Here is a 22,944-nt window from a genome sequence, read left to right on the forward strand (position 1 = left end):
TAAACACTGCAATAACATGTAGTGTTTTTTTTCAGTCTGCAAGGAATTTGCGAATATACTGTAAGTGGGTAAGGAAAGACACTCCACTTTATTTGGATCTCTATACATGAAGCATAAAATGATGTGGCATCTTAACCCAGTTTATTCCCACATTAGCAATGCAAACTTTGGAAGCAGTGTGCTTTAGATCATTGTCTGCTTTTGGGGAGGGAAAGTTGGGCAAGATATTAGCCACAAGTAAAAGATTAATAAATGTCTTGACTTTTATACCTGATTAATATACTTCATCTATACTGTACCTTGAAAGAAATGGAGGTCCCAGGAAATTCGCACTCACATAGGGTCCAACAATAGTGCTGAGAAATGCTCTTTGTAGAAAGTGCTGTCCATAATACCTAGTGATATGGATACTAAAATGTGTCCAGATTGTTGAATGTATGATAAAAAATGTACTGAACTACTCGTTTAATATCTTGTTACAAATCTGACTTTGTGTCTAGGAACCTTTTACTGTTGTGTATAGCTGACACGACTTTATGATTTCAGTTTCATAAACGACGCAGCTACAGACTGTTGATGGTTTTATAGCTCAAGTGGTTTTTCCAGTGCAATATACTATCTTGCAACTTGACTTTGGTGTTCTGAGCATTGTAACATTTATTGAAAACAAGTAAACCCTCAAATGCTAACAAAGTCGCATCTTAAGGGATCCAAAATGTCTGGAAAAGAGAGAGGAAAAAATCAACTTCATTAAAATGCTACAGCTTTGTAAGTGCAAAAATAAGCTGCATGTAAAAAATCTGAATGTAATTTAATTTTTTCAGAATCTTATCAATTGAGGATCGTGAACACATCGGCAGCCTCTGCAAACTGCTAATTAACCAAGGACGGGTTCACTTTCTGGAGCAAAAAGGATATACATCCAGTCTGCGCTACTATACCAGCAAAGATGTGTCTTTAGAAAATGTGTTGCTTACTGCATTACCTACCTTTCCACAGTGAGGTGGCAGCGTGCTTGTGCAATGACATATTTGGCAATATGACTAAACTAATTTTAAGAACAAAACCTTCTTTACCTGAAACTTCAGAACTTCAGTTGAACAAAGTTCTGTCTCTGAGAACCAGTGCCAGTTCACCCGTCAAATATCCTGTTTACACCAAATTTCAGCTGAAGCATACCACACCGTTGAAGTGTATATGTATGCTGTTGTTTGTCCAAAGTGTTGTAAAGGCACTAAATGTAACAAATGTATTCTGCATTTACAGCATACATTCCATAAACTCTTAATGGTGGGAAAATACTACAGAAATTTAAAACCCAAGTGACAAAAGGAATACATTCTAGCCTTTAATGTTTAGAAGGGTGCATTTGACACTTTCTATAGACCCTGTTATTTCACTCTGTTACTGGTTGTATATTTTTATTTTGACCATTGTAGAGTTTTATTGGGGGGAGTTACCTTGCTTGTTTGTCAACTTATGGAAACTAAAGTAAAAATTAAGTAAAATATGAAAACTGTGCCCCCAATTCTTGTCTGAACTCCAACTCTTTAATCCAGCTTGAGTTTGATTGACAGTGGTATCACAAAATATGCCAAGGAGGAAATCATGCCGCACAAGAGGCAATTGACCTTTCAAGTATGCCATGCCCACCTTAGTTACCGTTGTTAGTCCGTCAATCTTCAAAGTTGCTTCTTTGTATAGCAGGTACGACTGTAAACTGCTGTATTGTAGCATACTGTACCGGTCTTTTTGGAATCCACCAATTGTATTTAGAATATTACCTCCAGATCGAGGGGAAATGGATTGCAATATACAGTGAATATATTCAGAATATTAAAATCAACAAGGAAGGGGGCATTTGGGGCGGATCTGGAAAAATACTCAAGGGGTGGCAAGAGGGTGGCAGGAGATTTTGAGGGGTGGCAGAAGTGTGTGTGATAAAAATGAAAAAGGTTCATGTTGTTGAAAAGCTATTGTCTTTGGAAATGTGTAATTTGTTGTTGCTCCCTAAACATACACGTTGTTTAGGCAGCCAAAATCATTTGCTAAGCGGCCAGTCTTAGCGGTGCTAAACACCGGTTAAAATAAAACAATACTGGGCGTCCGACTGTTGAATATTGAACTTCAGACTAACTTAACCACGTCTATGGAAGTTTATTAGACTCTTTATTCAAATGGAGATGCATTTATTAAATGGCAATTCAATGTGCCAATGACATTGCAATCCGCAATTCAGTTTGTATTATTTTGAATAAAATTATAAACGCTTATTGCATTGCATTTCTGTTACGTACGCCTCCCGAAAGAAGGAATGCAACACCCCTCTGCGCATAAGAACCCCTGGACCGGACGGTGGTATATGGAGTCGAGGTGCAAAGTGAGGGAAGCAAGGCCAACTCTGTCTTCAAACAGTTAATTAACTGCCAAACAAACGTACAGGGGGAAAAGGGGCTGGGCACGACCAAACAAAGAAAGCAAAACAATAGTTTCTGTCCCTACCTTATCACAGCACTTACCCTAACTAGCACCGTAGCTCTGGCGCTCTACACAAAAATAGAGGGGTTGGTCGGCCTAGGTCTTACCTAGTGTATATAGACGGTCAGGTTATCCTGCGGGTAGTGTAAGCCCCGGGGCCTCTTGCCTAAAGCATGTGGCTTTCCCCTTTCCCCCTGGAAACAAAAGCAAAAGGTGTTAACTCAAACGATGGCTAACAACAACGAACAATGTTCAACACAGACCAACATAGACAGCCAAGCTCCCTAGCTGGTCAACCACTGGGGCTTAAACAAGGCACATCACAGCTGCAGCCACTGACGAGGGGGGGGGGGGGGGGGGGGGGGGGGGGGGGGGGATCCAGGATAACTGAAAAAGCGCAGCTGGACTTAGTGTGATCCGCTCATCGCGGTTTATTCAGTTGCACGTTTGCCAAACCAGGATGAGAAGGTGAAGCTATGTCAATCCAGATGTACATAGTTGGGATAAGTGCACCTTCACAGATTTCTTAAATAGACCATGGTATCGATCACAGATTGACTGATGCAGAAATGGAGAAGACGCGTGCAGCATATTGTTCACCCGATATAAGCAGCTACTAATTACGGAAATTGAAGCATAGTGAAGCATATAAAATGTAAAAAAGGAAATACGGCTGCTGTTATTAGACAGAGAGAAAAGCCTGGCAGACAATCGCGGACAGACTGAAAGCGTAATGATTGAAAAATATCTACTTACTAAGAAAGTTGTACACTGTAATTGCTTTTAATATGCTTGTTTTATGTATTGGTTGTATTGTTGTATCTGTGTTTATGTGCTAAATGTGCTGGTTTTACTGTAAAGTGTCTTTGAGTAGCCTACCATGTAAAGCATATGTAAATAAATGTATTATTATTTATCCCACTTTGCCTTAAAAGTGAGCAGAAGGAATTAATTTTCCTTGGGAAATTTCCCCTAAAGACTAGGCCTAATTTCAAACCCTTATTCACAATGTAAGAATATGTTTTACAACCATACACAAATCTCTATAAGCGGTGTATGATTCTAAATGTATTTCTACAATTAATGTTCATACAGAACAAACATGACTGGATAAAAAAGATCCTGGCAACAAGTCAAGATAAAATATAAAAACATTTTGCAGGCTGGTAAGTGCCTAATCCTATGGAAATGCATATTTAGCCCATAATGGATGAGAAGTCATTTCAGACCAGTTTATTCTTTGCTCCAGAAGGGCAATTTGTATGCAGCAAGAAGGCATCACATGAGAATATACAACTCAAACCACACAACAATTTATACAATAAAAGTCAGTTATATAGCACTCATAATATATATTTGTAACAGGATCCAGACGCAGTAGGCTACAGCCTGACAGCCAGCCTGGCAACATAGTAAGTATGGGCTAAAGGAAATCTAAATCATGCACAATTCCTGCTGTGCTAATCAATGGGTGATTTATAGAATTCACAAACTGTCAAATGTCTCTACTCAACATCTGAAAAAGCTAATTGAGCTGGCAGATGCACAGATTGCTGTCAGTAAAAGTATCCAGGATCTAGACCTTGCTATTGAAATCAAGAAGAAAACACTGAGGAAACTGTATCTGGAGATAAAGAAACTAGAAAAATACACCACTTCAATCCACACTTAAGCATATCTGTAAAACAATGTATTAACCTCTCATGTCTGAAAGCACGTCTCAATATCAATGCTTCTTCATCCAAAACTTAGTTCAGAAATGGGCATGCCATGGTGCAGTAAGAAACACAGGTGAATGGGACTTTATACACTGCTCAAAAAAATAAAGGGAACACTAACACATCCTAAATCTGAATGACATAGTTGAATGTGCTGACAACAAAATCACACAAAAATGATCAATTATCAATCGAATCAAAGAAAAAGTATTTTATTAGATTATTTATTCAGATCTAGGATGTGTTGATTTAGTCTTCCCTTTATTTTTTTGAGCAGTGTAGGGTATATCGCCTTCATTACTGACTTCATTGAAATCACAGTTCCAACTTCATCAACCATTTCTAAACAACTGCAATAGTAGGGTTTAAATTAAACTCGTGACAGCAATAGTGACGAGTAATGCATGTTAATAAAAAATAAATAAGAACACATTCAGAAGACAGCGGAATAACTGTTAAAAACGTTTATTTCGGATATGAGCGGCAGCTGATTTAACTGTGCGTTCACACTGCAGCGACGCGAATCGCTTGCCATTGCTTGCCTTTCCACAGTTCACCACGCTCGGGGGCGTTTCAAACAGATACATGTAGAATGTAGTTCTCTAAAGTCACTATTGTAGTTGTCGTGGCCAAGTGTGCAGGGTTGGGTTTACGTAGTTGCAACATCGATCAAAATACAACTTGTATACAACATACAAAACTGTTTCATAGACATACACGTTGACATGTGTAAAAAATGTTTTACTATATTCCTCAGTCTCTGCTAATCTGTCGATACCATAGGGAGTTCCAGCCGGGCTAGCTACTGTACTAGTAGCTAGTTACCACAGAACGAAGTTACGTAATGTGACTAAACTGAATTTGAAAGTACAAGCACCCACAACTTCGGCAAACCTTGCGCCATGCATTGTTTTTTTTATTTATTAACATCTCTGTACAAATACAGCTATGTATCTTACAGGACTGGGTAAGCAGCCACACAAACGATTAGTTTCTCCTCCACCTTGAAACCTAGAAAGCTAGAAACGTTTGCCATGGTTGCTACGTTACGAGAAACAAGAAAACACTCCGATTGGCCATCGCTAGCGAAAATCGCTCCTCATTTGCATAAAGTTGAGAAAATCTCAATTCTGTCGCGTCGCTTCGCTACCCACAATGCACCACCCAAGCGATTCGCCTGGCTTCATAGAAAATGAATGGAAAACATGTTGTCGCTCGCATCGCGTCGCTGCAGTGTGAACGCACTGTTAACACTAGACTCCAGAATTAATCTAAGCCTGGCTGTTAGCCTGCCCGGGAGCAGGCTAGCTGCAAAGAATACATCTCCATGGTTACTTGGCTGGGTTTAATTCAACCTGCTTTCGTGCAACCAACTCAAAGCTAAATTCATCCAGGATAACTTGAATATCCCGACTTAATCCTTTATCCTGGTTTCGTGCAATAGCCCTCAGGGGTTTTCGACCTGGAAAAAGAAGTATGGGCACAGAAAAAGGCACAACAACAACGAGTTATCCTACACATCAGTAATGATTTAACAACAATAAGACACAGAACAGTCTGCGCGGGTCACACACACCCACACAACACTGTAGGGAAGCAAAGCCACTGCTCTACCTCCACACAAGGGACAGGGCGTCAGCAACAGTGTTATCAGCGCCTCACACAGCACCCGATAACCAAGTCGTACCCCTGAACAAACAGCGCATAAGGCACTGGTTGCTGCTACACACACACATTGAGTTTTAAGTAGGGAAGCAAAGCCCCTGCTCTTACCTCCACACAAAGGACAGGGCGTCAGCAACCAAGTTATCAGCACCTTTCGCGCCCGATAACCCAGTTGTGCCGCTGAACTAACAGCGCCCAGCAATTCAATGTAAGTGGCAATGCAATCTACAATTCAAATGGAAAAGCAGTTGTCAGTAGGTTATAAGGATCGTTTTTCTCGATTGCTAAGACATAAATGCTGTGTAAGCCATCCTTCAGAAAACTATTTTGCCAAATCCCTGCCGGAAGACCATGTACCCCAGTTCCACACAATTCAACATTGACACATTTCTCAGGTTCGTTCACACTTTTAGATCTTTTATAGGTGACCATGCTTTCCCTGAAAGATGTTCGGTTGGGTCAGTAGGTTATAAGGTTGGCATAGGATGTGTATTATAGGTTTAGTATAGCCTACTGTTAATGTTTTTGTATATTTAGGAGGTTTAGTATATTATGTTAGCTTATCATAGGTGTTACAGCTCTCACTCCTGCCTGTAGGGTGTGTGTGTTTTGTTTGTGTGCCTTGTCTGTGCCTTGTCTGTAGGTGTTCCTGTGACGGTGCTGATGATGACGTCGGAGTGCGCGCCCCGACGTCAAGATCCGGACCTTAAGCGGCTGTGTCTAATTGGGCCTAATTAGACACTGTCGTCATCGATAAAGTGTGTTCTGGTTGGCGTATGAGGGAGAGAGGGGCGAGTCGCGCTGAGCGGCTGTTTTTTGTCCAGATGTGTAAGAGGAGAAGGGAGATAGTGTAGAGACCCATGGGTATACTCCTCAACACGTAGACAACCGATGTTATGCACAGTAGTTTAGGAGCGGTTCCACCTGCACCTTTTGTAACTTAGAGTTTAGTGTAGTCAGGTTAGGAAATGCTAGGTTAGTTAGTGGTTTTCCAACAGGGCCGTGTCGGTCCTTAGCGTAGTGCACTTTGTTTGTCTCATCAGGAATCGCTCATAGTCCCTTCTCAGTCTTTATGTACTGGTACGTCCCTTGTCCATTAGTCATTGTTATTTGTCACTGTTTGTTCACTTGCTGCGGCTTGCCGATACCTTTTTGCAGCTGTATTAATAAATGTACCTCCATATGAACCCGCTGCATTGGTTGTGCCTGGCTACACCGTTGACACTATCCGCTGGTACAAGTACTGACAGTCAAACATTGTTACTAACAAAAGGGGTAACCTATGATCTGAGTCATTGTATGTCATGCTATGCCAGGTACTGTAGTCTTACGTTGTCTTGTCCTAAGAATGTACGATTTTCAGGTCTGACCTTATGTTCCGTGCATCTGACAATAAAACACTTAAAAGTTTGGAGCGCGCTATAAACAGAGCCATAGAAAAACAGAGTTGCAATCCAAATGATCAGAGAAATGAAACAGATTTGCGACTCCCATTGTTATCGAGGAATGCGGAAGTAAAGCGTGTCTCACGCTCATGTTCCAAACATTGTATTTTCCACCGTTGAACCCCATTCATTTTCGTTGTCTCCGAAGAAAGTTAGCTGGTAAATTGATGGAAATCCTGCATTATTTCATATTTCTATTTATTTTCTTGTTATTAGTAGTATTTCATATTGCCAGCTTTAGATAAAAATGTATCGTAAGATTATAGCTTGTTAGATTCATTCTATATGCAGTTAGAGCTAGACTGTAGGTCTAGTAGGCTTATCTAACGTAAGCAACACTTTAACTGTAGCTATCTAGGAGCAGGTTTATCACAACCAGAAGTCCGTTGGTTTGTAGTCTGTCAAAATAGTTGTAGTTATTGTTGTTAATTGGCATATTAAGTTAGTCTTCTTTTATTAGCCTAGTTAGTACAGCTAGCAACAATGAATAGCAGATTACGGTGTCCGAAGCAAGTCAGCTGGTAAATTGATGAAAATCCTGCATTATTTCATATTTATACCATTTATCCATTGTTATTACTAGTATTTCATATAGCCAGCTTTAGATCAAATTCATAGTAAAATTATAGCTTGTTAGATTCTAAATGCAGTTAGAACGAGACTGTAGGTCTAGTATCTAACGTAAGCAACACTTTTATTGTAGCTAGCTCAATAGTAGGGGTGTCCAAAGTACGGCCCGCGCAAGCAAGAGTACAGGTCCTTCTCAAAAAATTAGCATATTGTGATAAAGTTCATTATTTTCCATAATGTAATGATAAAAATTAAACTTTCATATATTTTAGATTCATTGCACACCAACTGAAATATTTCAGGTCTTTTATTGTTTTAATACTGATGATTTTGGCATACAGCTCATGAAAACCCCAAATTCCTATCTCAAAAAATTAGCATATCATGAAAAGGGTCTCTAAACGAGCTATTAACCTAATCATCTGAATCAACTAATTAACTCTAAACACCTGCAAAAGATTCCTGAGGCTTTTAAAAACTCCCAGCCTGTTTCATTACTCAAAACCGCAATCATGGGTAAGACTGCCGACCTGACTGCTGTCCAGAAGGCCATCATTGACACCCTCAAGCAAGAGGGTAAGACACAGAAAGAAATTTCTGAACAAATAGGCTGTTCCCAGAGTGCTGTATCAAGGCACCTCAGTGGGAAGTCTGTGGGAAGGAAAAAGTGTGGCAAAAAACGCTGCACAACGAGAAGAGGTGACCGGACCCTGAGGGAGATTGTGGAGAAGGACCGATTCCAGACCTTGGGGGACCTGCGGAAGCAGTGGACTGAGTCTGGAGTAGAAACATCCAGAGCCACCGTGCACAGGCGTGTGCAGGAAATGGGCTACAGGTGCCGCATTCCCCAGGTCAAGCCACTTTTGAACCAGAAACAGCGGCAGAAGCGCCTGACCTGGGCTACAGAGAAGCAGCACTGGACTGTTGCTCAGTGGTCCAAAGTACTTTTTTCGGATGAAAGCAAATGTTGCATATCATTCGGAAATCAAGGTGCCAGAGTCTGGAGGAAGACTGGGGAGAAGGAAATGCCAAAATGCCTGAAGTCCAGTGTCAAGTACCCACAGTCAGTGATGGTCTGGGGTGCCATGTCAGCTGCTGGTGTTGGTCCACTGTGTTTTATCAAGGGCAGGGTCAATGCAGCTAGCTATCAGGAGATTTTGGAGCACTTCATGCTTCCATCTGCTGAAAAGCTTTATAGAGATGAAGATTTAATTTTTCAGCACGACCTGGCACCTGCTCACAGTGCCAAAACCACTGGTAAATGGTTTACTGACCATGGTATTACTGTGCTCAATTGGCCTGCCAACTCTCCTGACCTGAACCCCATAGAGAATCTGTGGGATATTGTGAAGAGAAAGTTGAGAGACGCAAGACCCAACACTCTGGCTGAGCTTAAGGCCGCTATCGAAGCATCCTGGGCCTCCATAACACCTCAGCAGTGCCACAGGCTGATTGCCTCCATGCCACGCCGCATTGAAGCAGTCATTTCTGTAAAAGGATTCCCGACCAAGTATTGAGTGCATAACTGAACATAATTATTTGAAGGTTGACTTTTTTTGTATTAAAAACACTTCTTTTATTGGTCGGATGAAATATGCTAATTTTTTGAGATAGGAATTTGGGGTTTTCATGAGCTGTATGCCAAAATCATCAGTATTAAAACAATAAAAGACCTGAAATATTTCAGTTGATGTGCAATGAATCTAAAATATATGAAAGTTTAATTTTTATCATTACATTATGGAAAATAATGAACTTTATCACAATATGCTAATTTTTTGAGAAGGACCTGTATATGGCTGCAGCCTCCCGCCTCATGCCCTCCCGTCTCATGCCTCTACTTTACAAAATAAAAGCTTGTCCGGTCCGCTATTTCTCCTTCCTACTTTGGTGTACGTGTTTCTTTTTAGCTAGGCTACAAACTAAAATCCATTCTACGGCTGCAGCCTGGGAGGCCCGGTTGAGTTTAGGCGTCACAACGACAGTTGAGGTTAGGATTAGTTTAAGGCCAGGAGTCGTAGCATTTTTACATTTACATTTTAGTCATTTAGCAGACGCTCTTATCCAGAGTGACTTACAGTAAGTACAGGAATATTCCCCCCGAGGCAAGTAGGGTGAAGTGCCTTGCCCAAGGACACAACGTCATTTGGCACGGCGGGGAATAGATCTGGCAACCTTCTGATTACTCCCTCACCGCTCAGCCTTCTGACTCCTAGTAGCAGAGGTCGAGTTAAAGGTTAGGCCCAACCACGACGGTTGGGGGACAATGATGGTCGGTACAGCACACCGTGCATTTTGTCACCTGCGGTGTGTTCTTTTTTTTTTAAACACTGATGTGTACCATAAGGAAAATCACAAAAACAAACCATCTAAGTCTGCAACCATAAATTGCTCTAGGTAACGTGAGCTAAAATTTGCTACCAAATGTCAACATAAAATGCTGATACAGTTTTAAATTAAGGTCATCGCAGGTTTCATCAAATATACGTTAACATCAGGGACAGAACAATAACATTAGGAAATCAGCAAACTATGGATACAATTTTCTTTTTTCAAGTTTTTCAATTTATTGCAACAAACGTACTCACAAACTTACCTTCAACTCCATCCGTAAAATAATTCGCGATTTAGTATTTTTGACCCTCTGAACTTACCATTGGACAGCTTGGGCATGAGACAGGAGGGCATGAGACGGGAGGCTGCAGGCTGCAGCCATACCCGTCTCCGCGCAAGAAGCTTGAGCTCAACTTTGTTGCACTTCTCAGTTTCAACACTAGGTGGAGCCAGCCACGGGAACAAAATTAAGCGAAGAAAAGCTTTTCCCGCGAGTCACCAGAAATGGCAGCACCGAAGAAACGCAAAATAGCAAGAGAATGTAGGAGATTTCAAACACGGTGGGAAAATGAGTATTTCTTTAAAGAAATCGGTAACACTTTAGAATAATGGTCCGTTGTTAATGAGTAGCTATGCAGGAAGTAATAGGTAATTCTACATTAACACTGAATTTAATACTATTAACTAATATGGAACCAAGATTAACTAAGCAGTAAGTAATAGCGAATTTAGTACACAGGTAGTTCCTTGGTAGGTATTTGATTATTACTAAATAAATATATCCTCATTGAGAACTACTTGTGAACTATGACCAATTAAGAAAGAATAACCACTGAATAACTAATCACAAAAGTAAGGTCTAAAAAGTGAACAATTGTGTTTTTTTTTACTCTTAACATGGTCATAACATTTCAGAAGCTTGTGCCTGAAATGAGTTATTTGTGGAAACCAGTTTATGAATATTAACGTTATAACACACCCCTGTATGATTATGGGACACGTCCCCCCCCCCCAATATTTGATCATACTGTATGATTATGGGACACGTCCTCCCCAATATTTGATCATACTGTATGATTATGCGGGCAATTTCGATGTGTCTGCTATTAGGTCTTTCTGCAGCTCAGAAAATATAAAATCATGGCCGGTCCATTTTCCAAATCCAGTCAACTTGGCTTACCGAAACCTATTTGTCCTGAATCCATGTCATGTTTTCCCTAAACCTATACTGGTACAATGTCAATGACTGAGTTAGGAGCGCAAAATCATTTGGCAGTGGCACATTTTTATGGATGGTAAATATCCAGCATTTGGCTAACATTCGATAATAACGACTTGGTGAATTTCACTAGAATTTCGAATTGTAGAATTAGTGCAAATTTGAATTGTCGAATTAGTTCGAATTTCGATTGGAATACTATACAGTTTGTATGAGGGACAAGCTAGCCAACAGCTATAGCCTGGCTTTACAGCTAGCAACAACTGTAGCTAGCGTTTTGGGACATGTTCCTGTTCTCTGTTTTGGGTTATCTAGCAAGTTATTTTACAGTCCTGGCATTTGTGCTTTCTTCCTTCATCATTTTTATTCCTTTGGAATTGCGTTGCTGTTGTATTTCGCAGTAGTGGCCAATGCTAGACTCGTGAGTAGTGAGTAGGCCTATACCTTGATTTGGGTTAGGGTTAGCCATGTACTTACTTATTACTTATTTAGCCATTATGTTTGACTCAGTTTATCATAACAGTTTGTTGAATGTGTTGAAAGTTACATTCCAAAATACAGATTTTTTTTAATGCTAGGTTTCATCATTGTGCCAAACAAAGAATGTTTAATTCAGATATATATTTAAAAAATGCTTTATTCTTGCATGCCCATGTGCATTTATGCATCATGTAGGATTTTCTTTTATGATTTCATGGAAACATTCCAGTGCATATCATTTAAAAAAAAAATCCAATCACTGCAGTTGTTTTATGTTGTAAATATTGTGAGGTGACATGTTAGGGAGGTGTTAACATGTTTTTCACTTTGAAATAATGGTCCAGATTACTGTTACTGCGGGATGACAAGGTAACTCCTGAGTAATTAATGAAGAGTTAACATGTTTGTCACTTTAAATAATGGTCCACATCACAAGTAGTTACTGAAGGATTACAAAGTAACACTTGAGTAATTAGTGAGGAGTTAACATGTTTGTCACTTTAAAATAATGGTCCACATCACAAGTAGTTCCTGCAAGATAACAATGTAACACTTGAGTACTTAATGAGGAGTTAACATGTTTGTCACTTTAAAATAATGGTCCACATCACAAGTAGTTCCTGCAGGATAACAAGGTAACGCTTGAGTAACTAGTGAGGAGTTAACATGTTTTTCCACTTTAAAATAATGGTCCACATCACAAGTAGTTCCTGAGGAAGGACAATGTAACACTTGAGCACTTAGTGAGGAGTTAACATGTTTGTCACTTTAAAATAATGGTCCACACACAAGTTGTTCCTGCAGGATGACAAGGTAACGCTCGAGTAATTAGTGAGGAGTTATACTGGTTTTAGTAATAGGCCTATAAGAAGTAAAATTTTATATTTGACACATACGGTACAGGCATACATTTATTTGAGGCACTAGTGATATTCTAACAAACATTTTAATCTGGAAGATTTGTTTTTGCGCTTATCGCAACATAAATGCAGGATGCAAATAGTTTTTGACAAGAGAACATCAATGTTTATATTCATATCCTAAAGAGAAGTCCTCCTCGCGGCTACTGTAACATAAAGGTAGGTCCTTAGAGTCTGAGACATATAACTGACACTCGAGCTCATAATAGTAAACTAATCCAATCATGAGAGTGTCAGCATCACTTCCTAATTATTACAAATGTTACATTTACATTTATTCATTTAGCAGACGCTTTTATCCAAAGCGACTTCCAAGAGAGAGCTTCACAAAGTGCATAGGTCACTGATAATAACAACAAGATAGCCCCACAGCATTGCGGGTAGTCAAAAAACAAGAAGTACATATTGTGAACAACCAAAAAATAGTGCTAAAGGGAAGAAACCATAAGAGCATGTAGTTAAACAAGTTAAAATTACACAACATTAATCTCTAAGTGCAGGTGTACCTGTAGGAAAGCAATACAAATAGGATTAACTAAAAAAGAAGAATACAACAGTTTAAATCAGCTACCACTAACCAACAAGAGCAACAGTCTAGGCAAGAGTCATTGTGAACCTTGAGGGAACTAGCGTTGGATTCAGCAAACCATTCCTAAGTACCATTGTACTCCCGGAACAAGTGCGTCTTGAGCCTTCTCTTGAAGGTGGAGAGACAGTCCGTGTCTCTGATGGAGGTGGGGAGTTGATTCCACCACTGGGGTGCCAGGCAGGAGAAGAGCTTGTGTTGGGACCGGGCGGTCTTGAGAGGTGGGACCACCAGGCGGTTGTCTGAAGAAGACCGTAGGTGGCGGGTGGGGGTGTAAGGCTGCAGGAGAGACTTGATGTAGTCGGGCGCAGTCCCGTTCACTGCTCGGTAGGTCAGTACCAGGGTCTTGAATCTGATGCGGGCCGTTATGGGTAGCCAGTGGAGGGAGATGAGGAGCGGGGTAACGTGGGAGCGTCTGGGTAGATTGTAGACCAGACGGGCCGCTGCATTCTGAATTCTCTGAAGAGGGCGGGTTGCGCATGATGGGAGACCGGCGAGCAGCGAGTTGCAGTAGTCCAACTTGGAGAGGACAAGTGCTTGGACAAGCAGCTGGGTGGAGTGCTCAGACAGGTATCTCCTGATCTTCCGGATGTTGTAGAGGGTGAATCTACACGACCGGGAGACCGCAGCAATGTGGGCCGTGAGGGAGAGCTCGTCATCCATGGTAACCCCAAGGTTCCTGGCAGAGGATGAGGGGGTCACCGTCGCAGATCCCAGGGTGATTGAGAAGTCATGGGTGATGGAGGGTTTGGCCGGGATGATGAGAAGTTCTGTTTTGGCAAGGTTCAGCTGGAGATGGTGCTCAGTCATCCAGGCGGAGATGTCTGCGAGGCAGGCCTCAATCCTGGCTGAGATCCCCGGATCGGTCGGAGGGAATGACAGGTACAGCTGCGTGTCGTCAGCGTAGCAGTGGTAGGAGAAGCCATGGGAGGTGATGATTGGTCCAAGTGAGGTGGTGTACAGAGAGAAGAGGAGGGGACCAAGGACGGAGCCCTGTGGGACACCAGTGGAGAGCTGGCGTGGGCCTGACAGTTTGCCTCCCCAGGAGACCTGGTAGGATCTTCCCGACAGGTAGGATGAGATCCACTGGAGTGCAGTGCCAGTGATGCCCATCTCAGAAAGTCTGGAGAGCAGGATCTGGTGGTTAACCGTATCAAACGCCGCAGAAAGGTCCAGCAGAATGATGACGGATGACCTGGAAGCCGCTCTGGCAGACTGGAAGGCAGTGGTGACTGAAAGGAGGGCAGTCTCTGTGGAGTGGCCGGTCTTGAAGCCCGATTGGTTGGGGTCGAGCAGTTTGTTCTGAGAAAGGAAGTTAGACAGTTGGTTAGATACAGCATGTTCAATTGTTTTAGAAAAGAAGGGCAACAATGATACCGGTCTGTAGTTCTGGAGGACGGCAGGGTTAAGGGAGGGTTTTTTGAGTAAAGGGGTAACTCTGGCCTGTTTGAAGGCAGAGGGGAAGGTGCCAGAGGTAAGAGAGGAGTTTAGAACATGGAGCAGAAAAGTTATGATGGAGGGGGAGATGGTTTGAAAGAGAGGGGAGGGGACAGGATCAAGGGGACAGGAGGTGGGGCGATGAGAGAGAATGAGGTCAGAGAGCTCTGCCTCGGACAGGGGAGAGAAGGAGTTTAGACATTTAGTTGGGTCAGAAATGGAGGGTGAGGGGGTAGGAAGGGTGGGTTTAGGGAACCGACTGCTAATGTCGGCGACTTTTTTCTCAAAGAAGGAGGAGAAGTCGTCTGCTGTCAGGGTGGAGGGAGGGGGTGGGGGAGGTGGGTTAAGAAGGGTGGAGAAGGTAGAGAAAAGTTTGTGGGGGTTTGAAGCGGAGTTAATTTTGTTAAGAAAGTAGAGGGTTTTGGCACCAGTTATGTGAGAAGAGAAGGATTTGAGGAGGGAGTGATACTTATCAAGGTCCAGACCGTCTTTGGACTTGCGCCATCTCCTCTCAGCTGCTCGAAGGGTGGACCGTTCTTCACGAATAACATCCGTAAGCCACGGGCAGGGGGGAGAAGATCGTGCAGGCCTGGTAGACAGGGGACAGAGAGAGTCAAGTGATGCAGTTAAAGTGGTTAGCAAGGTGTCGGTGGCAGTGTTAGTGGGGTGGGACGAGAACTCGTCAATGGGAGGGAGGGAGGATGTTACAATAGAGGAGAAGTGGGAGGGGGATAGCGAGCGGAGGTTGCGCCGGAAAGTTACGAGGGGAGGGGAGGTAGGAGGGGTTGGAGGGAGAGAGACAATGAATTGGATAAAGTAGTGATCAGAGATGTGCAGTGGGGTTACAGAGGTTAAGTCAGTGATACAGTTACGTGTCAGGACGAGGTCTAGCTGTTTGCCTGCCTTGTGGGTCGCCGGTGTGCTCAGCAGCGTCAGGTCGAAGGAGGTCAGGAGAGACAAGAAGTCGACAGCCTGCATTCCTTGGAGGTGGATGTTGAAGTCCCCAAGGACTATCAGGGGGGTTCCATCATCCGGAAGGACGCTGAGGAGCATGTCCAGCTCCTCCACAAAGTCGGCTAGCGGTCCTGGTGGGCGATAAAGAACAATTAAGCATGCTTTAATAGGATTAGTTAGCATCACATAATGGTGTTCAAATGATTTGGCAGTAACAGAGAATGGTGTGGATGTGTATTTAATATGTGGGGAAAGAAGCAACCCTGTCCCACCACCCCGCCCGGTTGAGCGGGGTGAGTGAGTGAAGGAGTGTTTGACGGAGAGAGCAGCTGGAGTTGCAGTGTTCTCTGGGCGGATCCATGTCTCAGTCAGCGCAAGGGCATGAAGAGAAGCATGGGATGCAAACGCCGGGATGAAGTCTGCCTTGTTCACAGCAGACTGGCAGTTCCAGAGCCCTAAGGAAAGAGACAGGGCAGGTGGAGAAGAACTGGATATGTAGTGAAGGTTAGAAGTTGACCGAATATACTTTGTGACATATCTACGTCTACGGGTAGTGTAATGAACAGGAATGCTAAGGAAACACATGCTAGCTATGAATAAATTCTAGGTAGAATATAATCTAAATATGAATATAAATAGGTTGATGCTTATCAGAAGAGGTGATCCGCCTCGTCGGCCTTCCTCGGTGGACTCCAGCAGGTAGACTCCTTGTCTTTGTTCGACTGAGTCTTCGTGCGACGAGGCTGGCAGACGAGGCTGCCTCTGTAATGCTAACCGCCTTAAATATGCTAATGCGCAGATACAACGCCCCCAATTACTGCCAAACAAAATAATATCCTGAGTACCCTGATGTTAAACAAACGCCCCCAGTTACTGCCAAACAAAAGAATATCCTGAGTACCATGATATGTTAAACAAATGATCATTATTTGTATTATACCTTGTTTAAGTTTGAAATAAACGGAGAACATACGTCCATCCTTAGGTAAGAGTAGTCAAAATCTCAACCTGTAGTTAACGTATTCGGGGGAATACGATATTCATAAACTGGTTTCCACAAAGAACCCATATGATGCACAAGCTTCTGTAAAGTTATGACCATGTTAAGAGTAAAACAACCAAATTGTTCACTTTTTAGACACTTTTGCGATTAGTAATTAATTAGTTATTCTTTCATAATTTGTGATAGTTCACAAGTAGTTCTCAAGAGCATACATTTATTTAGTAATAACCAAATACCTACCAAGGAACTACCTTTGTTGTAAATTAGCTATTACTTTCTGCTTAGTTAATCTTGGTTCCATATTAGTTAATAGTATTAAATTCGGTGTTAATGTAGAACTACCTATTAATTCCTGCATAGCTACTTACCATTATTCTAAAGTGTTCCCAAGAAATCAACGGAAAGTGTGTCTGTTTGATTTGCAAAGAAGATGTTGCTGTGATGAAAGAGTATAATGTCCGTCGGCACTATGAGACCAAACATCAGAACTACACATCGTATACCGGTGCCGAACGAACATAGAAAGTCAAGCAAATGGCAGCTAGCTTGCAAGCTCAACAGCAATTGAGCAGCGATGAGCCTAAAAGGCACAACGACGGGAAAATATATTTTTGAAGCTGTGTCTTAGGCAGTTGAAAAGACGGAGCTTAAATGGGACAAGCTCTTTGGAGTAACAACGGATGGAGCTCCGGCCATGACGGGCGAGCGCAAAGGAATGGCATCGTTGGTGTGTGCCAAGGTAAAAGAGAGGTGAGGCTGTTAGAATGCACTGTATAATACACCAAGAAGTACTGTGTGCCAAGACTGTCCAGCTGGGCAATGTGATGATCACTGTTGTAAAAACAAAATTCGACTTAGAGTGTACCACAGAGAATTTTGTAACAGAGGCTTTTCAATCTGATGTGGATGCTGAATACAGGGATGTACTCTACCGCTCTGATGTTCGCTGGCTCAGCCGAGGTTCTGTGCTGCAGTGGTTTTATTCGCCGAGATCAGAAATTGACCGTATTTTAAAAGAGAAAGGCCGACCTCTTCATGAACTAACTGACCCTCTGTGGCTGGCCATGTGTATCATAGCCAGAAGATCACCGGATCACGACAAACAAAAGGAGTGGAAGAACACTGGACATATTATACAATAAAATGTTTTATTGAATGCAGTTGGTTGCGTTGTATATTCTGTTATATTTACCAAACTCCTTTCTTGTCTTAAATTGAGCAGTTGCTGGTGATAATGGTTAGATTCAGCTTGTATCAAGTACTACCAATATAAGTGTTGTTAATGTGGTAAATTGTAAGTGGGCGGATGAATAAAAAAAAGTTTAACAAGTCCCATTTACTTCAACAGTCAAATAGTATAAGTTTAGCTAGCTTGCAAATCCTGAGGATAGCCTACTGTAGCAGATAGCCAGCATCTCGGATTTTTTTAACTGAGCCTGTTTCATTTGTCATTTGCCTGAGAAAGCGACCTCCGATAGCCAGGCTAGTTTTGCCCGATCACTTGGTCAGGCTATTTAAGGTCACATGACATGAAAACTTCACTTAAGGAGGTTATTTAACATTAATATGAGTTCCCCTAGCCTGCCTTTGGTTCCCCAGTGGCTAGAATTTTCGATAGGTGTAAACCAAGCCCTGGGTGTTCTTCTCCGCCTTTGAGAAAATGAAAGCTCAAACGCTCTGTTTGAAAATCTGCTCCTTGTGACGTCACAAGGAGCCTCTGCACAACCAGTATCTTAATTTTATTTTCGCTGGAAATCCGCCGACACAACCTCTCAAAGTTTTGCATGTCTGCGCCAAACATTTCAGCCACCACTGTTTCCTTAATATAACATGTCCAGTTGGTGCAACAGACAATAGCGGAGCCAGAGGGGTGTCCGGGGTGGCACTGGACACCCCTGACATCTGATTGGCCACCCCAAAATGTAATTCGCTACTGAAAATTTGATGCTGATTGACATTTCATTTGACCTCTTGTTGAAAGAAGCATTTATTTTGCTGCGTTGCGGTGCATTATTCAAATCAAAGAGAGACATTTGTTGTGAGATACAGAAGAATAAGAAGAACAGACAGTAGAATAAATAATATTTCCACAGCTCCACACGCTCTTTTCGCGATTGAAAAGGGCCTAATATTTGAACTAAGTTTTAAAGTTTGCATTGGGTTTAGGTTTCCTGAATTTTTTTTACGAATGTTGATAAGCAGTAGCTGTGTAAGTTAATGTTGGAACTTCGACTCAAATAACAGACAAACTGAGACAGTCAGTATGTTTGTACTCCGATTTGTTTTAATTTTTATAATCCGGTTCCATTTAAGGTCGTATCTACTTTGCATCTCATCATTCGGATTGAAGTTGTAAAAGTTGTAAAGTATTTGGGATTTATTGTTATTTATATTTTTCAAGTCAATCTCTGCTTGATTTCTGCTACCTGTCAAGTCAAATTGCAGTGTTTTTTGGGATTTGTAAATTCACTTTGTTTTGTAAATAAACTATGCACTGTGTTATTTCTGTAACACAGAAATGCTATTATAAGTCCCTGGTGCTTGAGCTTTTTTTCAAAACAATATTTTGTATGTTCCAGCACTTATAGACCCAGATTATACTGTAAATATGAATTAAAGCAGTGACCTAAGACTCTGGACTATGGACCCCTGAAGTAGCCTTGGCCACCCCATGTATAAAACTCTAGTTCCGCCACTGGCAACAGACATACACAAATCCATTAAATGCATTAGACTCAATGATATACAATTTGATTTGTGACTTTGCCATCAAAAAAAGTAGACGAGTGGACTTTAACTACTCCCACACTGATTATCTAGCCTACGTTCTTTTCAGTTGGCGGTCACAGCCTGATAATTAAATTGTTCAATCGAGTTGTTTGTAAATATGTGTTCGCTGGGCTGTGTGTGTGCACGCTAGACTGCATGTTCCAATGTATTTGACATTGTGGCTGGCTAGGGGTGCGTGTTACAATGTATTACAATCAGTGGCGATTTCTTTAAGACTGCAAGGGTATGGAACGCCGAGGTAGTCACAATTAAATAAATAAATAGGTAAATGAATAAATAAATACATACATAAATAAATATGGCTATGAAGTAAACTCTGAAATAAAAAAAATATGGCAATAAATATATAAATATAGCATCATATAATTATATAACTGAATCCATTTACCGTACAACATTTATTTATTTCATGGGACTTTTATTTCCTAATGCCACATTTATTTATTTTTTGAGACTTTTACGACCACATTTATTTCCACATATATTTCCACGCCACACTTATTTCCACACCACATTTATTTCTGTGCTGTATTTATTTCCGATCTCACATGCAAACGAGAGGGGCGTGTTTATCTTCAACGCAGCTGCACACCAAGATTCCTAGATAGCTATGCTACCTGTATGGGAGGTGACAGTGGCATCGCACTCCCGAAAAGCATACAATGTAAGCTTTGCCCATAATGTCTGTGTCGTCTCTGCCTTTATATCATTGGTTCACAATGGGAGTGATGGCGGTGACCTAGTAGCCTACGTGTGGGGGCATGGGTCTGTGATAGCTACTAAGTAGCGCTGAAGTTACCTTTTACAAAGGCTTTGTAAACATTGCTTTCGCTCGTGTGACGTGTAACTCGTCTGCAAAGCTATCAATCACTGCCACCACTACGTCTTCCTAGGTGGTATGTTGGCTATCACCGGTCTTGAAGTCGGCAACTGTAGGCTAAGTGGCTGGCTGGCTAGCTAGCTGGTGAAATAATAAAAGGACGACATCAGTGTGGCCATTTCAGCTAGAGCTAGCTACTGTAGACCTAGTAGTGTTGTGCTGAATTGGCACATGTATACCAGATCAGCCAAACCCGTTTCGTCACTGAATGATCATTAAAACAAGTCAAGTGGTAGTGGTTTGATTTAATATTGAATAATTCCATAAAATATAATATCTGGGTTTGGGTACCGTGTTGAATGGGTCTTGGTCTGGACACATCTTGGTTAGTTGCAATAATAAGCGTTAAGAAACTTGACTTCAATTTGAAGCAGTACTGTACATCCAAAGGTATGGGTTATGTCTGGAATGGTCTGGCTTAACTTCAGGTCTCGTTAAATGGTAATACCGGCATGGCATAATGGTGAAGCTAGATAGCTATAGTCAGGTGCCTTATCGACCTAGCTATCCACATAAGAGCAGAGCAATGTAGCGGTGACAGTGATTGTCTTCTTTAGGCGTAGCGACGGTTGCTAGTGGGAATGTGTAACTGGGTAGTGGAGAATAATACAAGGTTAAATATCGGACCAGGTTACTTGTAGTTTAATGTAAGTAATGATGCAATCACAAGATACACAATGAAAACAACACACCAGGATATTCGTAGTCTAATACAATGAATCAGATGATGCAACAGCAGTCTCACAGAAACAGAGTCTCAGAATAGAACAAACGAAGGCCCTTCGTTGAGAAAGTGGTCATGACAGAGATCAGAGAGAGTTCTGCCCATACCAAGTTCTGTCTCCCTGTCCTCGGGAGATGGATCTTGTACCCCCCAGAGAAGGAGTGCCTTTGATGGGTGATTGGTCAGAAGACCATAGTGCGGGGATGTGATAGTCCAATTAAATGTCCAGGGGTGCGTTTCCCGATAACGATGGATCGTAGCTGTTACGAGGGTTCTCTACGATGAAAATAACGATCCATCGTTATTTCTTACGTGCGTTTCCCGAACATGCTCGTAAGGAGAACCATCGTATGTATCTCTTAAGTTGCACTTAACAAGACGCTGTCCATTGTAGGCCTACTGAAATGTGATTCTTCTGACGCAACTTGAAGACTTTAAAATTAAAACGTTAACCAAAATATTTGACGAATTAGGCCTACGGTACACAAAAATTTCTGTAGCTACAGAAAACTTTACATTTATTATAGGCTACTTATTTGAGTACTTTTCAATGTGATGCTACATGAAGGTAAAGACAATAAGGTGAACGTGCAAACTATGCTGCATCTGAGTTTTACACCGGTGTTAGGACCTTGCAATCAGCGACACAGGATGCTAAATACCAATAGGAGGTCTTGGAAATTAAGTGGGCTCGTCTCCAAATTGAGGTGAGGAAGCTTTCGTTTGAAGAGATGAAGTTCACAAGGCCCTCCATTTCTGTGCCTATTCTTCTGCCCAATCAACAAGGTAGTGTCACATTTAGGTTACCTTATAGCCTAAAGCATACAATGTTTATTTAAATTAAGTAAAGGCTGAATTGTGTATTGTATCATATATTCAGTGTTGCCTGTCCAATCCTTACATGGTTACCTTATAGATCCATGTGAGGAGCAGGAGCAGGGAGAACAAACTCCCATAAATCAACTATTTCTCAAATTACTTGTGCCTTGGTTTTTAACTCTTCTTGGTACTCCACTTTCCATAGGCATATATATATGAGTCCTATATTTACTACTTGATTGAACTACAAGGTTAAAAACCATGCATATGAATGGTATCACACATGGCATGTCCCAGCTAGCATCCTAAACAATTCAATGTACAAATACAAGCATCTCAATCCAACATATTTACTGTCTTATTTTCTAGTGCTGACTATATCTACAATCTTGCATAGGCCAACAGCTTCCCAAGACCATGTTTGCAATCTCATAATTATTACATATTGGCCACAAATGACATTGTGACAAATGACAAACACATAAGTAATGAATACCCCATGTCTTCAACATGGAATCATTGTTTCTGACATGAATAATCAGATCTACTTTAATGGATGGTTGATCAATTATACTCATTATGAGTGTAAGATATGTCAGATGACATCATGATATCATGATGCTCCTGAACCACATAGAAGCAGACCTGCAGAGGCTAACAAGGAGGTCCTTTGCACTGACCCCTGTAACCCAACTACTGGCAGTGTTAAGGTTCTATGCCATTGGCAGTTTTCTGGAGGTTATTGGAGATGGACATGGGCTCTCCAAGGCCTCAGTGTCAAGATCTGTGCAGGCTGTCACAACTGCATTACTTTGCCACATCTCAGACCACATCCAATTCCCCATATCAGAGGGGACAAGTCTGCAGTGCAGTACTTAGGCTATCTTCAATGGCTTCTATGATTTTCGTACGAGTTTTCACT

The 22,944-nt window shown here is 41.7% G+C and overlaps 1 protein-coding gene across 1 annotated transcript in view; it reads left to right on the forward strand.

Annotated features, from left to right (window-relative positions):
* Positions 1 to 2,816, forward strand: part of trmt13 (tRNA methyltransferase 13 homolog) — a 62,862-nt gene extending 60,046 nt beyond the window's left edge. Inside the window, exon 12 of the mRNA XM_047050009.1 lies at positions 825 to 2,816. Coding sequence (XP_046905965.1) covers positions 825 to 1,002 — 178 coding nt within the window. The 3' untranslated portion in view covers positions 1,003 to 2,816. The remainder of the gene's footprint in view (positions 1 to 824) is intronic.
* The last annotated feature ends 20,128 nt before the right edge of the window (positions 2,817 to 22,944 follow it).

This window comes from Hypomesus transpacificus, chromosome 26 (assembly GCF_021917145.1).
Source record: "Hypomesus transpacificus isolate Combined female chromosome 26, fHypTra1, whole genome shotgun sequence".
NCBI lineage: Eukaryota > Metazoa > Chordata > Actinopteri > Osmeriformes > Osmeridae > Hypomesus > Hypomesus transpacificus.